Genomic DNA, 19,459 nt, shown 5'->3' with positions numbered 1-19,459 from the left:
ATTAGGTGCGCTGCGAGAACTTAGCGCACCTTTTTTTGAAAGTCTGTTTTTTTGTATTTAATGACCGGAATTATTGAAAATTGTTGCAAAGAGCTCTAGAACTTTTCAAGAGAGTATCAGAACTCTAAAAAAAATGTCACATTTTTAAATATGGTGTGCCAAGTTCACACAAGTCGCACTTTTATCGTTCACGATCTGTTCGGTCTCGAGACTTTTCGTTCGTTCGCGACGCAGCCGGCGCTTCTGCCTCGGCATAGTTTCTGAAAAGAGCCGGCGAAGTAATCGATACGCGTGCCATCGACTGCGCCCTTTTTGCGTTCCGCGCGACTTTTTTGCAACTGTTTGTTTCGGTTTCTTTCGTTGGCCGCGGGGGTGCAACAAGTGTTACGTTTCTCGTGTCTCCAGGCAAACGAGCGAGATACCGCGGCGGAAATCTACGAATAAATTTCCCACCCGCCGACCACGGGGTCTTCTTCCTCTTTCTCTTCCTCCTCCTCGTAGCCGTCACCGCGACGTTGCTCGAATTGATATCTACGGCTCATACCTCAGGATTATCCGACCGTCACCTTTGTTTCGCGTCGTGTCCGCGCAGGTAAGCTGATTTACAGACAGCGTGAGCTTTTGAAAAGAAGGAGAAGGATCTCGCGCCGCAGTTTAACCGCTTTATTAAAAATCCCCGTCGTTTCGGAGAGACGAGCGTTATTTGACATTCGACTCGGGCTCTCGCGAGCCGTCATTCTTACTCTCTTCCTGCCGAGATTGCGGTTCCTTTGTCATCGTCAGCTTGCCTCATGAGGCGCGAGGGAAGAGTTGATGACATGCAAAGTAGGAGATTCTTATTATCCTTGATAATATATCGGCGGAGCTAGCGTGCCGCGTGATATGAACTCTTCGTGAATACCTCGCGGTTCAAGAGCACCGCGGAGAATACAGTACTTAGGGCACCTCTTATCAGTAACACTTGCAACGACCGATATTTTGAGCGTGATAATGACGTCTAAACTGAGAGAAAAAGTATCCGAAAAATTCAATGTAAGTATTAATAACACATTTACTTTAATTTAAATTCTTTCTTTATAAGAAAGAAACAATTGCTTTCATAAAAATCAACGGTCTCAGAAAATCACATGTTTCATGTTCGAAAAAAATGTTCTCTTAATATAAAAATATATATATAATATAAGCATGTTATTAGTATCTATCAAATAAATATTTCTTATTTTTTACGTATTTTTTTCTCTCAGTGTAACTAAAAATGTGGGCAAAGATTATTCCCTTTAAAGTATAATCTGTGTATTCTTTACTAAAATGTGCTACAACTGATGATGGTTCAGTCGTAAAATTTTGCAAATAATTTTACAGTGATTTTTTTAGTGAAATCTTATTTCTGCTGATTAGTGAGATAGCAATGTTGCAGTGTTTCCACTGAAAAAATCAGTAAAACTGAGAAAGATATATTATCGGTGAAACACTTCTTTTACTAATTCCATCAGAAATTTTCATTTTAATTGTTTTACTTTAAGGGCGCATGAATAACGCTCGCGCCACAAATTAAATATTCAAGCAGCACGCGACGTTTTTCCATGTGAAATTGATTTCTACCTCGTAGAGGCGCGACAACGTAAATCACATATCACGGCGACGATTCCGCGAACAGCATTGATTGGGGCTTTTAGTCCATCGCGATATAAAACTATCCGGTGTAAATCAAGCGAACGCGCGCATTGGTTTGTGTCGTCGTCGTCGTCGCCGTCGTCCGCCCCCACGTCGTTCGCACGATATCGCGCTCGCGACATTTGCATCGTTAGCACAAGCGTCCCCGACAAAAAAAAAAGAGAGAGAGAGATCCCTCAAGTGGCAGCACACGTACTCGACGAACGCAATTTTCTTTTGTTTCCAGGCAGACCTATCCTGCAGGAACACGAAGCAGACCGTGGGCGCGATTTACACGCGCACCAACTTCGTGACGTTGAGATACGTCACCGACGCTTGGGGCACCAAAGAGAACGGCTTCCGCCTTGTCATCACCGCCGTCAAGGATCCTAGTGAGTGCTTGTAATATCGATGCCGTTTATCCGACTTATTCGCGGGACGATATACCATAAACTTATGAAATACTCGAGACAAGTAACGTTTGCTTGAATACAGTTTGCATTTTTCTACGTGTATCCCAAGTCGCCTAAAGAATTCCCCTTTCTCTCTCTCTCTTTCTCTGTATCTCTCACTTTATTTTCCAACCTAGCGTTACACAATTCAGTGCACTTAAAATAACCGCCGCGAGATTTAGCCATTCGTAGCATGCCCTCTCTTGGTACTTGAAAAACATATTTCCGCGGAAACAGCGCTCGGTCGCTTCACGTGGTGGAAACATCGAAGTTCTTTCTCCTCGCTATTCCCCATTCTCTCATTTCCTATCTCTCTTTCTCTCAGTCGCTTTTATGCTCCGGCAATTCTTTAATCCGCACTTGAAATTGTATCGCGGTCTCCGCAGCGAGCGCGACTCGGGATCCCCGTTTATCATTCAATCGCTTTTATTCATTAGCTCTCTCGGGCTATTAAATTTGCCTTTCAGATCTGGCTTCTTTAAATCGTGCCGTGTCAATTCCTCCTCCCCGTCGCCCGCGATCGCATTTTCCTACTCCTCTCTTCCTCAGCCGTCCTCGCCGTCCCTCTGTCCACGAAGCGACCGACTGCGGCCGCGTTTAATGCGCGATTTCGGAGCACAGTTCGCTTAACCGCGCGATGAACTTCCCGACACGGCCAATTAACATCGTGACGTTCTATTCGCGCGACGCCGCGCGCTCGTACCGCGATGCGAACGAATTCCGAAATTACAATCGAATCAGTCATTCGGTGAAACCGCATTAGTCCGCGTATCTGCAAGAGCATGCCGCGCCAAAGTACAATGCGACATTTATTTCGAGCGTATCTAAACCCTTTCCATTTTGTCGATCGATCCGTCGATCTATATAGTGAGATGTTTTATCGTGTGGAGAGAAAAGAGATGCGGGACGATATCAAATGTTAAAGTAAGGTAACGTTGCGTCGGGCACTCGTTAGAACGCGAGAGGATCCGAAAATGAGAAAAATGTAACTTTATAATAGGAGAGAACATTACCTTCGCTCTTTTATCCTCCTTTCCTTTCTCTCTCTCGTAAAAACGCAGGTAACGCGAGAAACGTCCCTTACCGGCGATATTTTCTCTCTCCCTCTCTCAAATTTCATCATGCGTTACTAATGAGCGGTTTTACAAATAATCTATTGAATCAGGAGCTCGTTACAATTGCAAAAAAGAGACAATGACCGCGGCTTTGTCACAGAGTCAGCTCCATAAAATACGCGCGCAAGACAAACAACGCGCGTAATTGGTCGATTTAACGAGCTATTTTTGCGTTTCACGCTAGTATGGCGAAACACGCGTTGCCCCGGCGCCGCTTTTACAGCGGGGACCGTGACGCGTGGTGAAAAACTCGCCGATAAATATTGAATAAAATCTGTAATTGAAATCGGCGGTGGTGCGGTAAGTGACATCGTTATTGACGCGTCGCGCGGTCGACGTCGCTTCGAATTTTTAATTCGGCCGAGCGAGCGCTCGCGGGTCGATTTAATTCGCCGATCGTCGACCGATCGTCGTTTTCGCGATTCCGCGCGATGACCTGCGACGAGAACGCGTTTCTCCCGGCCCGGCGCGCGTCGATCCGCGGATTTCGATTAACTCCGCGAAAGATGAATTAACGATTGTGTATCCGATACCAATACGCGCCCGATGTGTACAGGGTTTTTAAATTACAGATGAGAATTCAGCTAACATCTATGCGCACCGTATCATTCCCGCGAAATGTTGAATCCCGAGAATCGAATAAATTTTCGGGAATACCGGAATCGGAGGGAAGCTCCCGTTACTTTACATCTCTTTTCTAATTGCAGTCTTTATATTCTCCGAATTTCTCGGAGTGGAATCTTACTCAAAACGAATGAAAAGTGGCAGTATTTTCATAATAGTGACAATAGAATGTCTGTCTATTTTCTATATACTTTTAAATCTTTTGATCGATCTAAACCAAAAAAAAATCAAGGTCTCATAAACTTTCAGTCCCATTTTCTGGTATTCAAAATTTTGAATTATTTTTTCATAAAACTGCAACTATTGATGGGTAGCTTAAAGATATAATTAAATTAAAGATACCCAAAATATATATGGTGAGGCGCATTTCTTTGATACTCATATATCATTAATCTATGTATCATCGATATATCATCAATATCTACAATTTTATGATATGAGACACTCTCTGTAAGTGTAGACGAAAATTAATATCGAGAAAGTAGAGTTGTTGTCTCGTTCGTTCTTTAATCAGCTCGTTATAGGCGACACGTGTGATTCCTCGAGAACTCGACTTTCCACTTGATTACACGTTCCGGTGTTGCGAAGCGCCGATCAGCGATCAGTGTTCGACGTGTTAATGAAAAGGGACGATCACTCGTGCGATTTTTCATCACACAAGAGGGTACGCACGGAATCGCGACGGCGATGAATGCCGGTCTCGTCGCCTCGTCGACGATTCCGTCGGGGCGGACTTCCAAGTCGGACAAAAAAACGTTAATAACACGGGCTCGCATTGAAATGAGGTGCGCGCCTGTTTCTGCTTAATATCGAAAGAGAGAGAGAGAGAGGGAAAAAACGCACGGCATTGCTCTCCCCGCGAAGAATCGTTATCTCACTTGGGCGCTTGGGCGCGGGCGCGAGATCCGGCGGTAATATCTCCGCGTAATAAGGTCCCTGAGAAATGAACACCGGGGACAAATGCAGCCGCTATATTTTTATCTCGCCCGGCTGACGGGTGAGTCGGAATCTCCCGATAAAATGGATAGCTGCGCCACGCCATTCTACGATGATTACACTCTGATTGAAACGAAATGCGCGCATGCGCGCAGTTACGCGAAAGTACGGGTTCAACGTACCGATAATGCGACAACGCGACACTGCGTGCGCGCTACTCGCGATAATGGTCCTCGTATCATTTTCTACGCCGAGCCTTGTCACGCGCGATATTTTCAATCAATGCCGAGTAAATTGGGAAACTGCGCGCACATCTCCCGTAAGAAGACGCGAATAACGGGGCGCGAGACGTTCGAGCGATGACAACGTCGTCGTCGTCTCTCTCTCGTCGACACGACGATGGCAATAACAGTGAACGTGGAGGAAGAACGTTAATCCCAACCACTATGACTTTCCCGTCTCTCAGCGAGTCCCGAGATTCGCATCGCGGGTGACTGAAAGAGGAAGTGAGAGACACAGAGAGAGAGAGAGAGAGAGAGAGAGAGAGAGAGAGAGAGAAAGAGAGAGAGAGTCTTCGCGAAGTAGCTACTCCCGGTCTCGAGACTCGACAGGTGTCGAACTTTGGCTCTCGTCTGCCGAACAATTTCCTCAAGTTGTAATCTTCCGGTGGTTATAAGGGCCACTTGTAGAAGATAATCCGAGAGAGTTAATGTAAGTTAGTTCGGAACTAAACAAGACGCGAAATCTCGAACGCGTTCGATCATTGTATGTTGTTCTTCGACTATCTGTGTCGCCAAACGCGAAGCGACCATCTATCTCGAAAAGACCACCAGTAAGCCAACTATCCAGCCAATCAGCCAGCTATCTTCCCTGCACTCCAATCCAACTTTCGCAATTTCCACGGTATGCACAATTTCGCAACTTAATCGACGCGGCGGAATCGTCCGTGCGCGCGCAGTAAACGTTCTCGCGAATGCGACCGTAAAAAGCGAGTGTCCTCGCTACGAGAACAAGCCAAAGACGTCATCGTCTCGCGCCAACGCGGCCGCAAACGACTCGAGTATTCCCCAGACCATCAGCCGGGGAAAGACAATTCGCCCATCTCGGGCAAGTCGTCGACGATCATCGTCGTCATCGTCGCGCTGCCGTCGCCGCGGGAAATTCCGCGTAGCTAAACACATGCGCCCGCCTCGTTATTGGGCGCGAGCCCCTCGGTTCAGCAGCGACACGGCTCGTACCGACTCGTCACACCAATTTGCCGTAATTATGCAGAACGCGAACCGCGAACCACGCACTACCATCCACGTCCACCTTCCTCGACTCTGCGCATCCGTTCCCTCTGGTCGCCCTCCCCCGTCCTTTCGCGTGGCTTGGTCCTTTTTAATGCGCCGCTGTGCGTCCCGCGACCGCTCGTAGGTCGCCGTGGTAATTATTGCGTGGTCGCGAGAGATCTGCGCTCTTCCCTTTTTGCACGACGCTAATTACCCCGCGTGATTAATTGATAGGCGACGAGGGCTGACGTTGGCGGCTTAACGTGCGGCAATGGGCGACGCGCACACCCTTTCCGCTCCTGCGGGCCAGAAAGGACCCTCGATGCGCGCGCCCGCGATACGGCGACAGGAAATACATTTCACGCGCGATCCGCTTTTCACGCTTTTCGTTACAAAAACGCGACATCTCGACGTGACGTTACACGGGCCTTCCCTTTTACTCACGCAGATTTATGCCCCCGTTCAGGCCGCGTCACACGTCCCGCTCTCTCTCATCTCAATTCTTTTTTTTTTCGCAAAATTACCTCTCACGTGTCGTGGCATATTTTATCGCGATAGTACCGCTTTAAACTGAATCTCTCGTGTCCCGTTTCTCTCCTTCGTGTGTCATGCGCGACGCTGGGATACGTTTAAAAATTTCTTAACGCCGTGCCCAGATAAACGTAACCATCTCTCTAAAGTTAGCAGAACCAAATCAACAGAATTAAAACCTATTATCTACTATTATTTAATATCTATTTTGCACCAATTTCTACCACCAATAAAAGTCACCTCGAACCGTTTTGGAAAGAAAGTCACGTTGCTGACTCAATATTAAGTTAACAGGATCACAAAAAAAGAGAGAGGAGGAAAAAAGAGAGAAACAAGTATATCAACAGAAAGATCCGAATTTGTACCACTAAAAAAAGAAATATTGTATTTTGCGCCAATAAAGTTGCAACGCTTCAAGTTGTCGGAATTGACAGCCGCTGCAGACGCGTATAATCGGTTAGGACAGGAGCAGAAGTGTCAGTACAGAGTGTGACACTTGTATAATTGATATAAGAGAATTTATTTTGAATTAAGAGAGAGCATCATTCTGAGAAGCGATATAAACCAATTACTGCGCAATGCGCGCACATGTCAGTAGTGGCTTTCAATTCTGACGATTTGAAGCGTGGCAAATTTCATCCGATAAAAAGTGTGTCAACCGATTTGCAAGCAACTATACAACCTGCAGAATTTTTTCATCAGGGAAATATTTACGCTGACTGACAGCTCGAAATGTCAAGTTTGAATTTTTCATCGTTCTCACATATTGTTCCAATTTATTTTTGCGTATATTTTTATCGTGCGAAAATATTTGTAACTCTATCAATGGGACGTAAACTTTGCGGGAAAATTTGTCAATATTTTATCAGCTGAGTTTCCGAGTATCCGACATCCCTCAAGGCGATGCTGGATGCCGACATAACGCAGTTTCATAGTGTTTCCTTTTCTTCTAATTGAATGCGTCAAGTTGAGAATACTTCTACAAACTGAAAGCACAGATTTTAATGAATGGCTGATGCTAAACAGTCGCATAAAATCAACGAAAACTCTATTTATCTACCGATAAAAAAATCTGTCGATTTTATACAACTGTTTAGCATCAGCTATTCATTAACATTTGTACTTTCATCCTGTAAAAGTATTTTCAATTTGATGCATCCAATTAGTAGAGTTGAGAAAATTACGAAACCACGTTATGTGTCGGTATTCCAGAGAGAGTATATCGCCTTAAATCAAATTAATTAGTGATACAGATGATGAGCGAGAAGAAATACAGACAAGAGAGGGATAGCGGGTTCAACGAGCGGATATAGCGAAATGCCTGACGAGTCAATTACCGCCGACGATGACTCGAATCTCGCGGCGGAATTTCGCGATCGCCGGCTAATTAATTGGTTCACGCGCCGTCCGAGAATTTCTTCCGATCGTGGCGGGATCCCTGCGAGAGCCATCACGCTCGCTGATAAATTGGAGCGCGGCCGCGAGCCCGGCCAACGGCACGGATTCCGTTCGTTGCGGTCGAAAAGTGCCAACCGCAATCGAGGAGGTCCCCGTGGGCATTGTCTGGGCGACAGATTTTCATGCCCGTCGTGTTCTCGCACGGTCGGCCATTCTTCCATGTCTGTTTAGTGCGGTGAATTATAGCCATTCGGCAAAAAAAGCTGTCGATTCGTTTATCCGGTCGGGACGAAGCCGGATTTTAATCAAGGATCCCGCGCATATTTTCCCACACCCACCATATCTCCACGAAGGAAAATCCGCGGGACATTTATCGAAAGGCGTGTCCGTGTTGTCGGGATGATTAATTACCCCGAGCGACGAACGATAATTGTGCGAAGCACTTGAGTGGTAATTTCTGGAAATCGTTCGACGATTTTTTTTTTCGAACGAGAAGCACGAGAGGTCGCGGCCGCGAGCCTGCTAGCGTGTCTTGTAGCAAAGAAAGCGAAGTAGAGTCACGATTCTCTTAGGAAGACACACGACTGCCGCGACGAGTACCCGTCGCGGCTGCAAATATATCCGAAACCGACGCTAAAGAAACAAGAAACGCGAACCCTTCACCCTTTCTTCCCGCCTGCCTGGCTGCCTGCCTGTCTGCCTACGAACGACAGATCTCGGAACCGTCGAGAATCGCGCGAGGGTGCACCGTTGTCAGCACCGAGCGTGTAATCCGGCGAGACACTTGAGCACAAGCTGCCGCCAGTCTCTCAATCTCGCTCGAATAGTTTAGCTACGTCCTCAACGATTCCGCCCTTAACTTTCATCGCGACGGCGGGGGTGCTCGAGGAGCGAGCATGTGTTTGTCGTAATAGCGGCGAGACTAATCACTCCCAGGTAGTAACAATGATCTCTTTTTAACCAGCAACTGACCAGAAATTCTGGTTACTGACTGGTTTCGAGCCGAGAAATATTAGTCAGCATTTCCTTATTTAGTTTCTGAATAGTTATTGCCTATTGAATCTTAGCCAATAAAAGCTGCATTAAAAAAAATTATCTTTGTGTTTGGAAGCGATATGCGATATAAAAATAATAAAAAACTGCGAATCGCATGGTAGAATTCGACTAACAACGAGGATCGCGCGATAAAATCGCTGTCATCTTTTGCACGCGTTTCTTCCGCGCGGAAAATCCCGTCCAGTTCCTCATCTTTAAAATCTTATCGCAGCTGTGCTCATAATGACGGTTTCATGAAATTACGTAAACCGGGTAAGGAAGCTTCGAGGTCCACGAGCGCTTTTATTTCATCGCCTCGCAGTGTCGTCGCGTTCTGTAGAAACCATCGCCATCGCGTTTTACAGGCAAACAATGAGAAAGAGAGGAGAGAGGTAGGGAGAGGGCATGAAGAATGCGAACGGAGTGCAACAGCGGGAATTAATAACTTCATCTCTGGCGCGCGGCATTATAGCCGTCAGGGGGTCCCTTTTTCTCAGTGATCTCGATCGGAAGGATGATTCATGCGCCATCGCGCTCGACTTCCTCCGAGTGCCTCCATTTCGTTCCATCTCGTCCTCTCGCCCTCTCGTTTGGTCTCTCGTCTCTCATTCCCCGTGCGGGATCTTACGCCGCGCTCGCTCTCCAGCCGATCTCTTCTCCTCTCTTTTTTTTTGCCCGACGAATTCAATTCTTGCCGTCGAGCGGACGCACTTTCAATCTTCCCCGCTTCTGCCGACGTCGGGTAGCATCCGCATATCGATTTCGATGCGCGCCCACCCTCCCCGAAAGAGCATTCGTTCTGTTCCTTTCAATATCACGCGCGCCCTCGCGACGTTTTGTCCGCGCCAGGATACGTCGTCGTGTCGTCCGAACCGCGGACGAGAGACGCGCCGCCGTATCAATCTCTTCCGCCTGGTCGTGCCGCGTGCCGCAGCCGGAAGTCGAGGATTATCGTCACAGGGACACGGAGAGAGGTGACGGCGACACGGGGTTGGATTCACGCTCGATGGAGCCAACCTGCGTCCTTGGAACGACGACGATTAACCTCTTCAGCGATAAATTATTTGAAGTCAGAAAGAACTAATTATTAATCCCTTCACTGCCAGAGTATTTAGATGAAATGTGTCTAGACTGCCGAACTTAGAAACTTTGACAATTTTAACTTGACATACCATTTTTGGGGTATTTTCATCGACATGTTACCTATTTTGTTTGAAAGCTTTTTACTGGCCATTTTTTTATACTACATAATAAATTGAATTTATTTGTATCGCTTATGCGATAAATTATTTGGATGCTATTGTAACCAGACATATCTACAAACAATTTTTTTTTAAATTCCTTCATTTTTTATTTCTCTTGATATTCAAATATTGTAATATTTGCAATGAAAAGAAGATGTGAATTAGTCGGTTCAAGTAGTGAGGATGAATGTTCGGCTGATGTCAAGGGTAATTCACGCAAAAGATGAATCAGCAGGTCAAACTACGAAGAAAATGATATATCTGGTAAAAGTAGCAAAAAGTCATGAATTGAGTTACTTTTTCCCATAAATGATATAGCTTATCAAAATAACACTGTTTAAATGTGGCATAAAACTTGAGTGTGCGAGGACAAAGATTTTCCAAAAAATGAAAAAAAATAGTCATTTTCTTATAGCTCTAGTCGGTCATGGGTGCGAGATAATATAAAATGGACCTCGGAATCATATTCAGCGACCCCGAAAACATAGGAAAACACATTCTGTTCACATTTAATGCATTATCAGGCTCAGTAGAGCATTTATTTATAGGACAAAGATTTGTGATTTTCCGGCAGTTTGGGCCAAGTCCAAAAAAACAAAGATCTTTGTTCTCGGCAGTGAAGGGGGGTTAAGTTAAAAATCACATAAAAATATGATATCTGTACGAAGAGAATATTATATGATAACGATTAGTGTGAAATTTTATAACCGAGAAATAGGTCGACATCCTGCAGTATTTCATTATTCTTTCATTTCATGTGTACTATTCATATATATTTTAGAAACTAAAATGTGTTATTAAAATATTTGATGTATTCTTTAGCAAGATAGACTTTACTGACATATTACGTTATATTCGTGCATTGCCACACACTGAGAGAAAAAATCTAAGAAACAAAACAAATTTATTCACACCAGTGAATACTAATAACATATTATACTAATATAAAATATTTTTCAAACAAATAATATACATTTTCTTAGCTCTTAAGGCAAATGTTTATTCTATTCAAATAACAGAATTTACATTTTTCAGCAAATATGTTATTAACACCAGCGAATACCTTTTTATTTTTTAGATATTTTTTCCCTCAGTGTGGAAACACAGTAAAATGAAAAAGAATTTATATGAACAAAAAGAAACTTTATAATATTCCCTCCATGTGTCAATCATATAACGAGATTTCTCTTCTTCTCGCCGCAGAATTTTATGGTGAATATTTATTCACAGTAATGTATTTATGCAATCTTTATCTGCAATGTTTGAATTAAATATGAGAAATTACAACAATAAAATTGAATACACGTATTTAAACGTGTATTTAAACGTGTCGAACACATGTGTCAGGATCAAGAGATTAACTTGCGTTTCAGAGTGACTTGAACGTAAATAAAGATTTGTGGACCGCGTGCAATAATTTAATGGCATAAATCATATCGCTCGACAGTGTTCTCATACAGAAAGGGCTTTATCCGAAAGCGTCAGTCGATTCGCGCGACAACGGACGATGATCGCGCGAGGCCGGGGAATGGAGACATTACTATCTATCTATCTATCTAACCCTTTTACGCCGAGAGTGCCTTATTTTCCAGCGGTTTTATTCACGCACGCTCGTACGATAATTCCATACAATCACCGGCAGTTTCACTTTACCTGGCAATCTCCACGCTTCACGAAATGGACGTGTCGATATCGGCTTCCCGGCGCGGAGTTATAGTAGAATTCAGCGTCACACGTCGAGCACGACGTTGAGGTTGAATTATACTTGAGCCGAAGCTTCAATAATATCGCGTCAATAACATCGAAGCGCTCAACTTTCGATCCACTTCTGATCGATTGCTAATTTTTGTCACACAGAGATCTCCGGAGCGTGCGCTCGTAATTATCGTTCGTGTCGAAGAAACCGCGCAAGTCGAACGTTCCCGGGTGAGAGCGGAAATCTCACTAGTCTCGGGATCTCCAATCTCAATCCGATCGGTCGGGTCGGTCGATTGTTATTCGACCGACTGCGAGCGTGATGACAAGATCCGCAGCCTCGGTGACGGTCTGGATTCGCGTTATAACGGAGGGAAACCGCAACAACGCCGGCTCCCGACGCGGGAATAAAAGGCAATATGTCGCGTCGACTGAAACGAGCGCGAAAGGTTTTGTCGTTCGTTCGTTCGACGAAACTTGGCTGAAATGGATGACGCGCTGCGCGGCGCGACGAGGCGCCGATGAAAATTTAATCAGTGTCACGCCACGCTTCGCGGTCGCGCGATTTACGAGAAAGATATGTATATATATACATATATATACATATATATGTTGATATACAGAGTGTCCCATGATTCGTTATGCAACTGCGGAGTACAGGTGGACAGAAGAAGGCAAAAAGAAATTTATGCACGATTGTCCGCGACAGTACAACGATCTTCTTTAATTAATAAAACCTACGTGATCGTTTGCAAAATGGTGCAGGACTTTCTTTCAGTTTTATAAGCACGCGGTGGCAGATGACGCCACCACAGCTCACCTATTTATCGCGTGTTATTATTCACTAATCTTCATTGATTAATAATTCAAAATTTCACGCGGTTGCTTGCGGGATGGTAGAGGAATTTTGTGCTCAGTTTAATAAGTTCTACCTGTGTACGACGTCAATAATTGTCAAACACCTTGTATACCTATACAGAACGTCGGGCTATTCGCTGCGGAGTCGCACTATGCACGGTAGGACACATTAAATGGAACAAAAAAGTCCTCTGCCATTTTTCAAACAACCATGTGAAATTTCGAGATGTTAATGAAAAAAGATTGGCGAAGCTGGACGCGTGATGTTGTGGAGCAAGCTCGGTAAACGCGACATCCCCTTGAAAATGGCTGAAACGCGACTGCCTCTTAACACGAATGTACTGACAGCTAAAGGTGGAATCGAAAACAAAACGAGCAGCGCACAAACAATCGTTTGCCGACGTATCGCCATACCCGAAAGTGTCGCTAACAAATCTTAGCGATTTTCGACTTGAGATCATGTTTACAAAGCTCGCCTCACAACATCGTGCGTCCTGATTCGCCAATCTTCCCTCATCAGTACCTTGAAATTTTACGCGGTTGTTGAAGAAATGCTATAGAATTTTTTTTGCTCAGATCGATGTGTTCTACCTGCAGTCTACCCGCGCCTACATAGCAAATTATTGGGCACCCTGTATGTCGATATAACGTATATATCGAGAGCGAGCGATCGCGAAATGCACGCTCCCGACTATCCTGTTCCACGATCGCGCAAAGTACCGCTTAATCGTACTTTTAAGCGCGGCTGGCACGAATTTCACGCGCGTTTCAGCTCTGCCGATTTCGCAGACGCGCGCGCGCTCTGAGTGCCGCCGGATATTAATGGTATCAGTCGCGCCGAGGATTCTTTATTATTTCATCGCGAGACGCGAAATCGACGAAATTGATACTCCGCCTATATCCAGCCATGATTCTATAATACGGCGATTTCGCCGCGGATTTCTGGATGAAGGAATTCGTATTGATTATTCTGAAAAGCGATACGCGCCACACCGACGGTCAGTCAAACTGATGTGTTCGTATGAAAAACGCACTTTTCTCCATACGTTTTATTTCGTCAAAAGGAAAAAGAAGAAACCTCCTCTCTTTCTCACGCACACACACGCGTGCGTACATGTATATATTTATACACAGGCTGCGTTTAAATTGAACACGCAGCCTGTGTATAAATTGCGCCTGAACCGTTGATACCTTTAAAGTCCGTGTAATCTCTACGGAAAACCGCTCGCGTTTATTTTCGCGGATAAAACAAGAGCTCTTGATTCGATGGCTTTGGAAAGGTCCGTGTGTCCAGGACTCGGATAAAACGAGTCAATCCGATCCCGGAAAAGGCGGCTCGTCTTTTTGTTTTAACAATAAATATCGTTGGAATGCGAGGGAGGAGAAGGCAGAACGAGAGGAGCGATAAAACGAAACGGAGGGTCGTGCCGGTCGCGCGTCGAGTTCTGAAGGGCGATTCCAAGGATTCCAGCTGGAGATCCTTAGCTTACCGGTCCTCACTTCGACTTAATTGACTGTGTCCCAGCAGGATTATCCGCGGGGATTCGGTACGCCCGCCTTAATCCGCACATTAAAGTCAATCCGGATCGTCTCCCGCACGACACTGACATAAAATGTACACGGCGCTGCGGCTTGTAGACATTTCCATTACGGATGGAACGGATCGCCGGCACGGAGACAATCATTACGGCGCTAGGTGGTTGTCTCGTAGCTTAACCCGCCTATCTGAGGCCGTCTTACGCTATCGGGTTAACGGAAATGCCTATCAACCCCGGCGGCGACCGTAAATTCCCGGGCAGCCGCTCAAAATTTCGATCGATCCAGCCATTCCTCACTTGCGGATTTCAGCAATACTTTCACGCGGCAGAAAACACCGCCGTGACCCGTCCGCGGGCTCATCGCCCAAAACAATACAATCTCATTTCTCAACGAAATCCTCTTATACATAGCGTCAGAAAATTCGAGGCACAGCCGTAAAGTGCAAGTGGAACTCAGCAAACTGAACGAAGAAGCCCTACATATCATTTTGCAAAGAATCACATAAAATTTTGAGTTGTGGAAGATTGGTGAGTGATTGTGCGCGATTTTCTTTGCCATGTTTCTTCAATTAATTAACTCAGAAATGTATGTATGTGTGTTATTTGCAAGACTTTTCCGTTCAGTTCAATGAATTCTACCTGTACATCATAGCTGTGTCCTGAATTGTCATACACACTCTGTATAATGTCTGTATAATTGTCATACACACTCTGTAGTTTCAAGAGACGATTCTTCTATAATACCACATAAAAGGACATTTTAAGACTTACAAAAATAGAACTCTAGTTGCAAGATGTTTCCTGTAATCTCTGTAATATTCTACGCGAAAACCTCAAAAAATAATCCTCCTGTAATGAAAGCTAGATTATCAATACAAGATCTACTATTATTCTAACATTTTTCCTTTTAAATCAAGAGGAATATGTCTACTTGAACAAGAATGTCCTCTTACCAGAATAAATTTCTATTTTATTCTACAAGATTTATACTATAGGTGAAAAATGAAATTCCTCTCACTTTAATAATATTATGCTTCGAATACTTTTCTCTTGGTTTTAGAAAAATCCTCTTGAAGCCGTATATGCAAGAGGATCCCGTCGATATTTATTATATTTTTCTGGATTATACGTCCACGTTCGCGACGTGACCGATTCACGTCCCTGTCTCTCCATTTTCACGAGTAATAGTTAATCCTGCGCGTTAATTAATGTCAATGCATAATCATGCGCAGGTAAATTATAGACTCGACGTTAACGCAGCGAACGATCACCCGGCGATTTTATTCAAACCAGTGCGTTATCGCTTGCGCGCGTACACAGGAGTCAAACGAGCTGTTTGTTAAATGTAAATGCCGCCGCGATGACAAAAGCTGCGTCTGACAGCCCCTTTATTTTAGACGCGGGGCCGGAAGCGCGCAAGATGTCAGGCACGTTCGATCATCCGCGGGCATTAACCCCCCTGGTATAACACTGCTGGTTCACGGTTGTTGTCTCGCGACTCTCTCTCTCTCTCTCTCTCTCTCTCTCTCTCTTCCTTTCGTTGCACCTCTCTCTTTCTTTTTCCCCTGGGCGCGCCCCTATCACATGTAACGTTACAGACACGCGATGCATTTTATGAATGAAGCAGCTCGCATGGCTTTATGCGGGGACCTCCAGTTGGCCTTCGTGGAGAAAAGTACGGTCGCGATTCACTCGAAACGCTGGCGTCCGCGTTGCCTCTCTGCGCTTTTACGACTACACCCAGGCAGAATATTGACTCTTGCCCGCCCTTATGAGAGTCATTCTGCATTGTTTCCCTGTGCGTTTTCGCGAGCGCAATTCTTGAAATATTTACATTCGCCCGCAACGACACCCTCGCTTCGCACGTGACATCTTCGAGAGTCATCCTCGAGTCAGGAAGATGAGCGAGTCGGCATACGTTTCGCCTTGGCCGCTGTCCCTTAAATTTTGACGTTTTACAGCGAGATTTACCGGGCGCGACGAGGCACAGATATTACCAGGAGCCGACGAGAGCGACAATTTATTTATGCAGGAAACTTACGCGTGGGACTGCTCCAACGATCGCGACGAGAGTAAAATCGCACCGAGCATAGAGAAGCGCGCCTCGTTAAAGGAGTGGCGCGTCCATGGCAGCGACGTCGTGAAATTGCCGCGCGAAATTCCAAACGAAGTCGCACCCGGTCGGTTGCGCGCGCCAAAATCCAGTTACAGCCGCGAGATTGGTAATAGCGGGCTTTTAACGAAGCACCTGCCATGTAATAGACGACGCAACGAGCAATTTCGGAGCAACTGACGCGGAAAGGAGATTCATTAGGTCACTCGCTTATGTCCGCGCTTGAAAGTGCGCTCTTCGCGCGAGCTCCTCCAACTTGAAGTGAATCCGACCGACATACGTCGCTCGAGATTCTACGTGAGCTGCTGCGAAATATATGTTACGAGAGATCCAGACGTCAAGGTGAACCGAATATCGCGATTCTTCGCTCCAAGATTCTCCTGGAGCGCCCTCCACGAGGAGAGAATGCTCGACCGAGTTCTCGCGGTGGGCTCGACGCTGCGAACACGTTTCTCAATGCGGTAATCAACTACAGAGAGGGAATTAGGAAAAGAGGGACGACGACGACGACGACAATGACGAAATAAACACCGCCGGGCGTGTACGAGAAGCAGCCACGCGTGCAGCAAGGGTGTGTCAGCCTTATACGCGCGCGCTCATCGCGTGTACGCTCGCGTGATCGCGCACACGTTGCTCGAGGTGATCGTGCACGAGGTTGAACGGGGAATTAGGATGTGAAGGAAGGGCTGATTTCCATACGGATGGTTCTCATACACACGCATGCACGCACGCACGCATATATACATATGTTCTTCCATCCCTTTTCTACCCTGCTCTACGTCGCAGCGCCTCAGCGACGTAGCATGAGAGTTTCGTTTCGGGGGAGACTGATGAGTACGTTTTCGTTAAAGGATTTTTAATTCTCGGAGGATTAATAATTCTCCGCGACGAAAGAGAGAGGTGGATTTTCCTCCGGCAGGTGGCTCGTCGCGAAGAGAAAAGGAAGCTCGCGACAGGCTCAAGATAGACACCGATCGATGAAATCTTTTTTAATTTTAAGCGTTTATCCGTGAAGCCGCGTCGAAGGGCTTTTCTTTTAGCCCAACGTCAGCTCGGACGAGCGAAGGTTCAATTACTCGGGCTATCCGAGCTTCCTCCACCTCTCTCCTCTTTCTATGGCTACGCCACTGTGCTGCGCCGACCGTTTCTGTTCTCCCCCATTGTTCCTCTCACCCTCTCACGCCCTCTCCCACGTACCACTGTAAGCCAGAATTTCGCCCCGTTGGTATAAGCAAATAATGTGTTTATGCATTTGCATGATGCTTCCGTAACGCGAACCACGACCACCATCGCCTCAGCGACGGTGGCCCGTTGTACAGAACGGCGAGAGGCACGAGACGAGGCGTATTTGTAATCCGAAACCACCGACTCCCCGATTCGGGGCGCCCACTAACGCCAGAATGGATTTTACGTTCGTGGTACGCGCGATTACACGTCGTTGGGAAATTAATAGGCATGTATTCGAATGCGAACGTGCCCGTCGTTCGCTGTGCGCCGCGTTGTTCTCTTCTTTCACTCGCTTTAAATCGAGATAAAGGGAACGCCATCTTCCAAGAAACGAATAAAAGAAGAAAATAAAAACGCTCGGAACGGTTCTAATAGAGATGAATGCATAAGGGGAAGAAACTTTAAAATTGAGAAATGCGTTAAAATTGAAAAAGAAGGGCGATCAATTCAAGAGTACCAAATTGCGGTAATTAATAACTTTTTTAATTAATTATATAATTTAATTGACAATTAATATAAGTATATTCAATTAAAAATATTTTAATTAACCACTGATTTCAAGAAATCTAATTAAAAATCATTCAATTAACGATTGATTTAAAGGAATTCAAAACTGTTGAATTAACAATTAAAACAAGAGAAAGTAATTAAAGATTATTCGACTAACGATTGAACATAGTCAATATAATTAAGAGTTATTTAATTGATAATTGATATAAGCAAATTTAATCGAAAAGCGCAGTAAGAAGATGACCAATTAATATGTGTGTGTGTGTGTGTGTGTGTGTGAATCAAAATTAACCGTAGTTATTTACATTGCTCATGGTAACCAATTGAGCTGAATATATATATATATATATATATATATATATATATATATATATATATATATATATATATATTGCTTATATCAATTGTCAATTAAATAACCCTTTATCACATTGGCTATATTCAATCATTAATCGAACAATCTTTAATTAATTTCTTTCGTTTTGATTGATAATTCAATAGTTTTTAATTAAATTCCTTCAAATCAATCGTTAATTGAATGATTTTTAATTAGATTTCTTGAAGTTAGTGATTCATTGAAATATTTTTAATTAAATAGACTTATATTAATCGTCAATTAATTAACTTAGAAATTATTTACTCAAATCAATTATTAATTTAAGGCGAATTTAATTGATATTTTTACAATTCTGAATAGAATAAACAGTTGGTTTCATGAAAAGCAATGATTCTAGGAAAATGTATTTTTCCTTATTCGAGAAAAATGTTTTTGCAATATAAAAATATGTATATTGATACAAGTAGATATATTATAAAATATATTTTATAATATCAATATATATATTTTTTTTATAATAAATATATTTTATAATATTATATTTATATTATAAAATATAAATATATTTTATTTTTTAGAAATTTCTTCTCTCAGTGTAGCATTGAATTTTTCATTACGTGTTCGGATAGCGTTTTGTACGCGTTTCTATATGACTGCAATTATTTCAAGATTCGATAACAATTTCAACTTAATAATTAACAACCCGCTTGAATTCGTAACTACCACATCTGCAGAAAAAAGATTGACCGTGAAAGTTAAAATATATTATAATTGTGACAGTAAAACGTGTCGTTAAAATAATAACAACTAATATCGTTGTTACTAAAGCTAACTTTACTAGCTATTTAAACTTCGACACTACAGCAAAAAATATCCGCTATAAATATAATATAAAAAAAAAAAAAAAAAAAAAAAAAAAAAA

At 44.0% G+C, this 19,459-nt stretch overlaps 2 protein-coding genes across 3 annotated transcripts in view; one reads left to right on the top strand and one right to left on the bottom strand.

Annotated features, from left to right (window-relative positions):
- Nucleotides 1-19,459, bottom strand: part of LOC116845833 — a 293,678-nt gene that overhangs the window by 216,774 nt on the left and 57,445 nt on the right. The window lies entirely within an intron of this gene.
- Nucleotides 1-19,459, top strand: part of LOC116845832 — a 244,937-nt gene that overhangs the window by 195,922 nt on the left and 29,556 nt on the right. For both annotated transcript variants that reach the window (XM_032818971.1, XM_032818972.1), the window contains exon 3: nt 1,901-2,045. In XM_032818971.1, the coding sequence (XP_032674862.1) occupies nt 1,901-2,045 (145 nt within the window). The remainder of the gene's footprint in view (nt 1-1,900; nt 2,046-19,459) is intronic.

The sequence above is a fragment of the Odontomachus brunneus genome, unplaced genomic scaffold (genome assembly GCF_010583005.1).
Source record: "Odontomachus brunneus isolate Ranch 3 - 2012 unplaced genomic scaffold, Obru_v1 Obru_scaffold_058, whole genome shotgun sequence".
Classification (NCBI taxonomy): domain Eukaryota; kingdom Metazoa; phylum Arthropoda; class Insecta; order Hymenoptera; family Formicidae; genus Odontomachus; species Odontomachus brunneus.
This window is presented reverse-complemented; position numbering and strand designations above follow the sequence as displayed.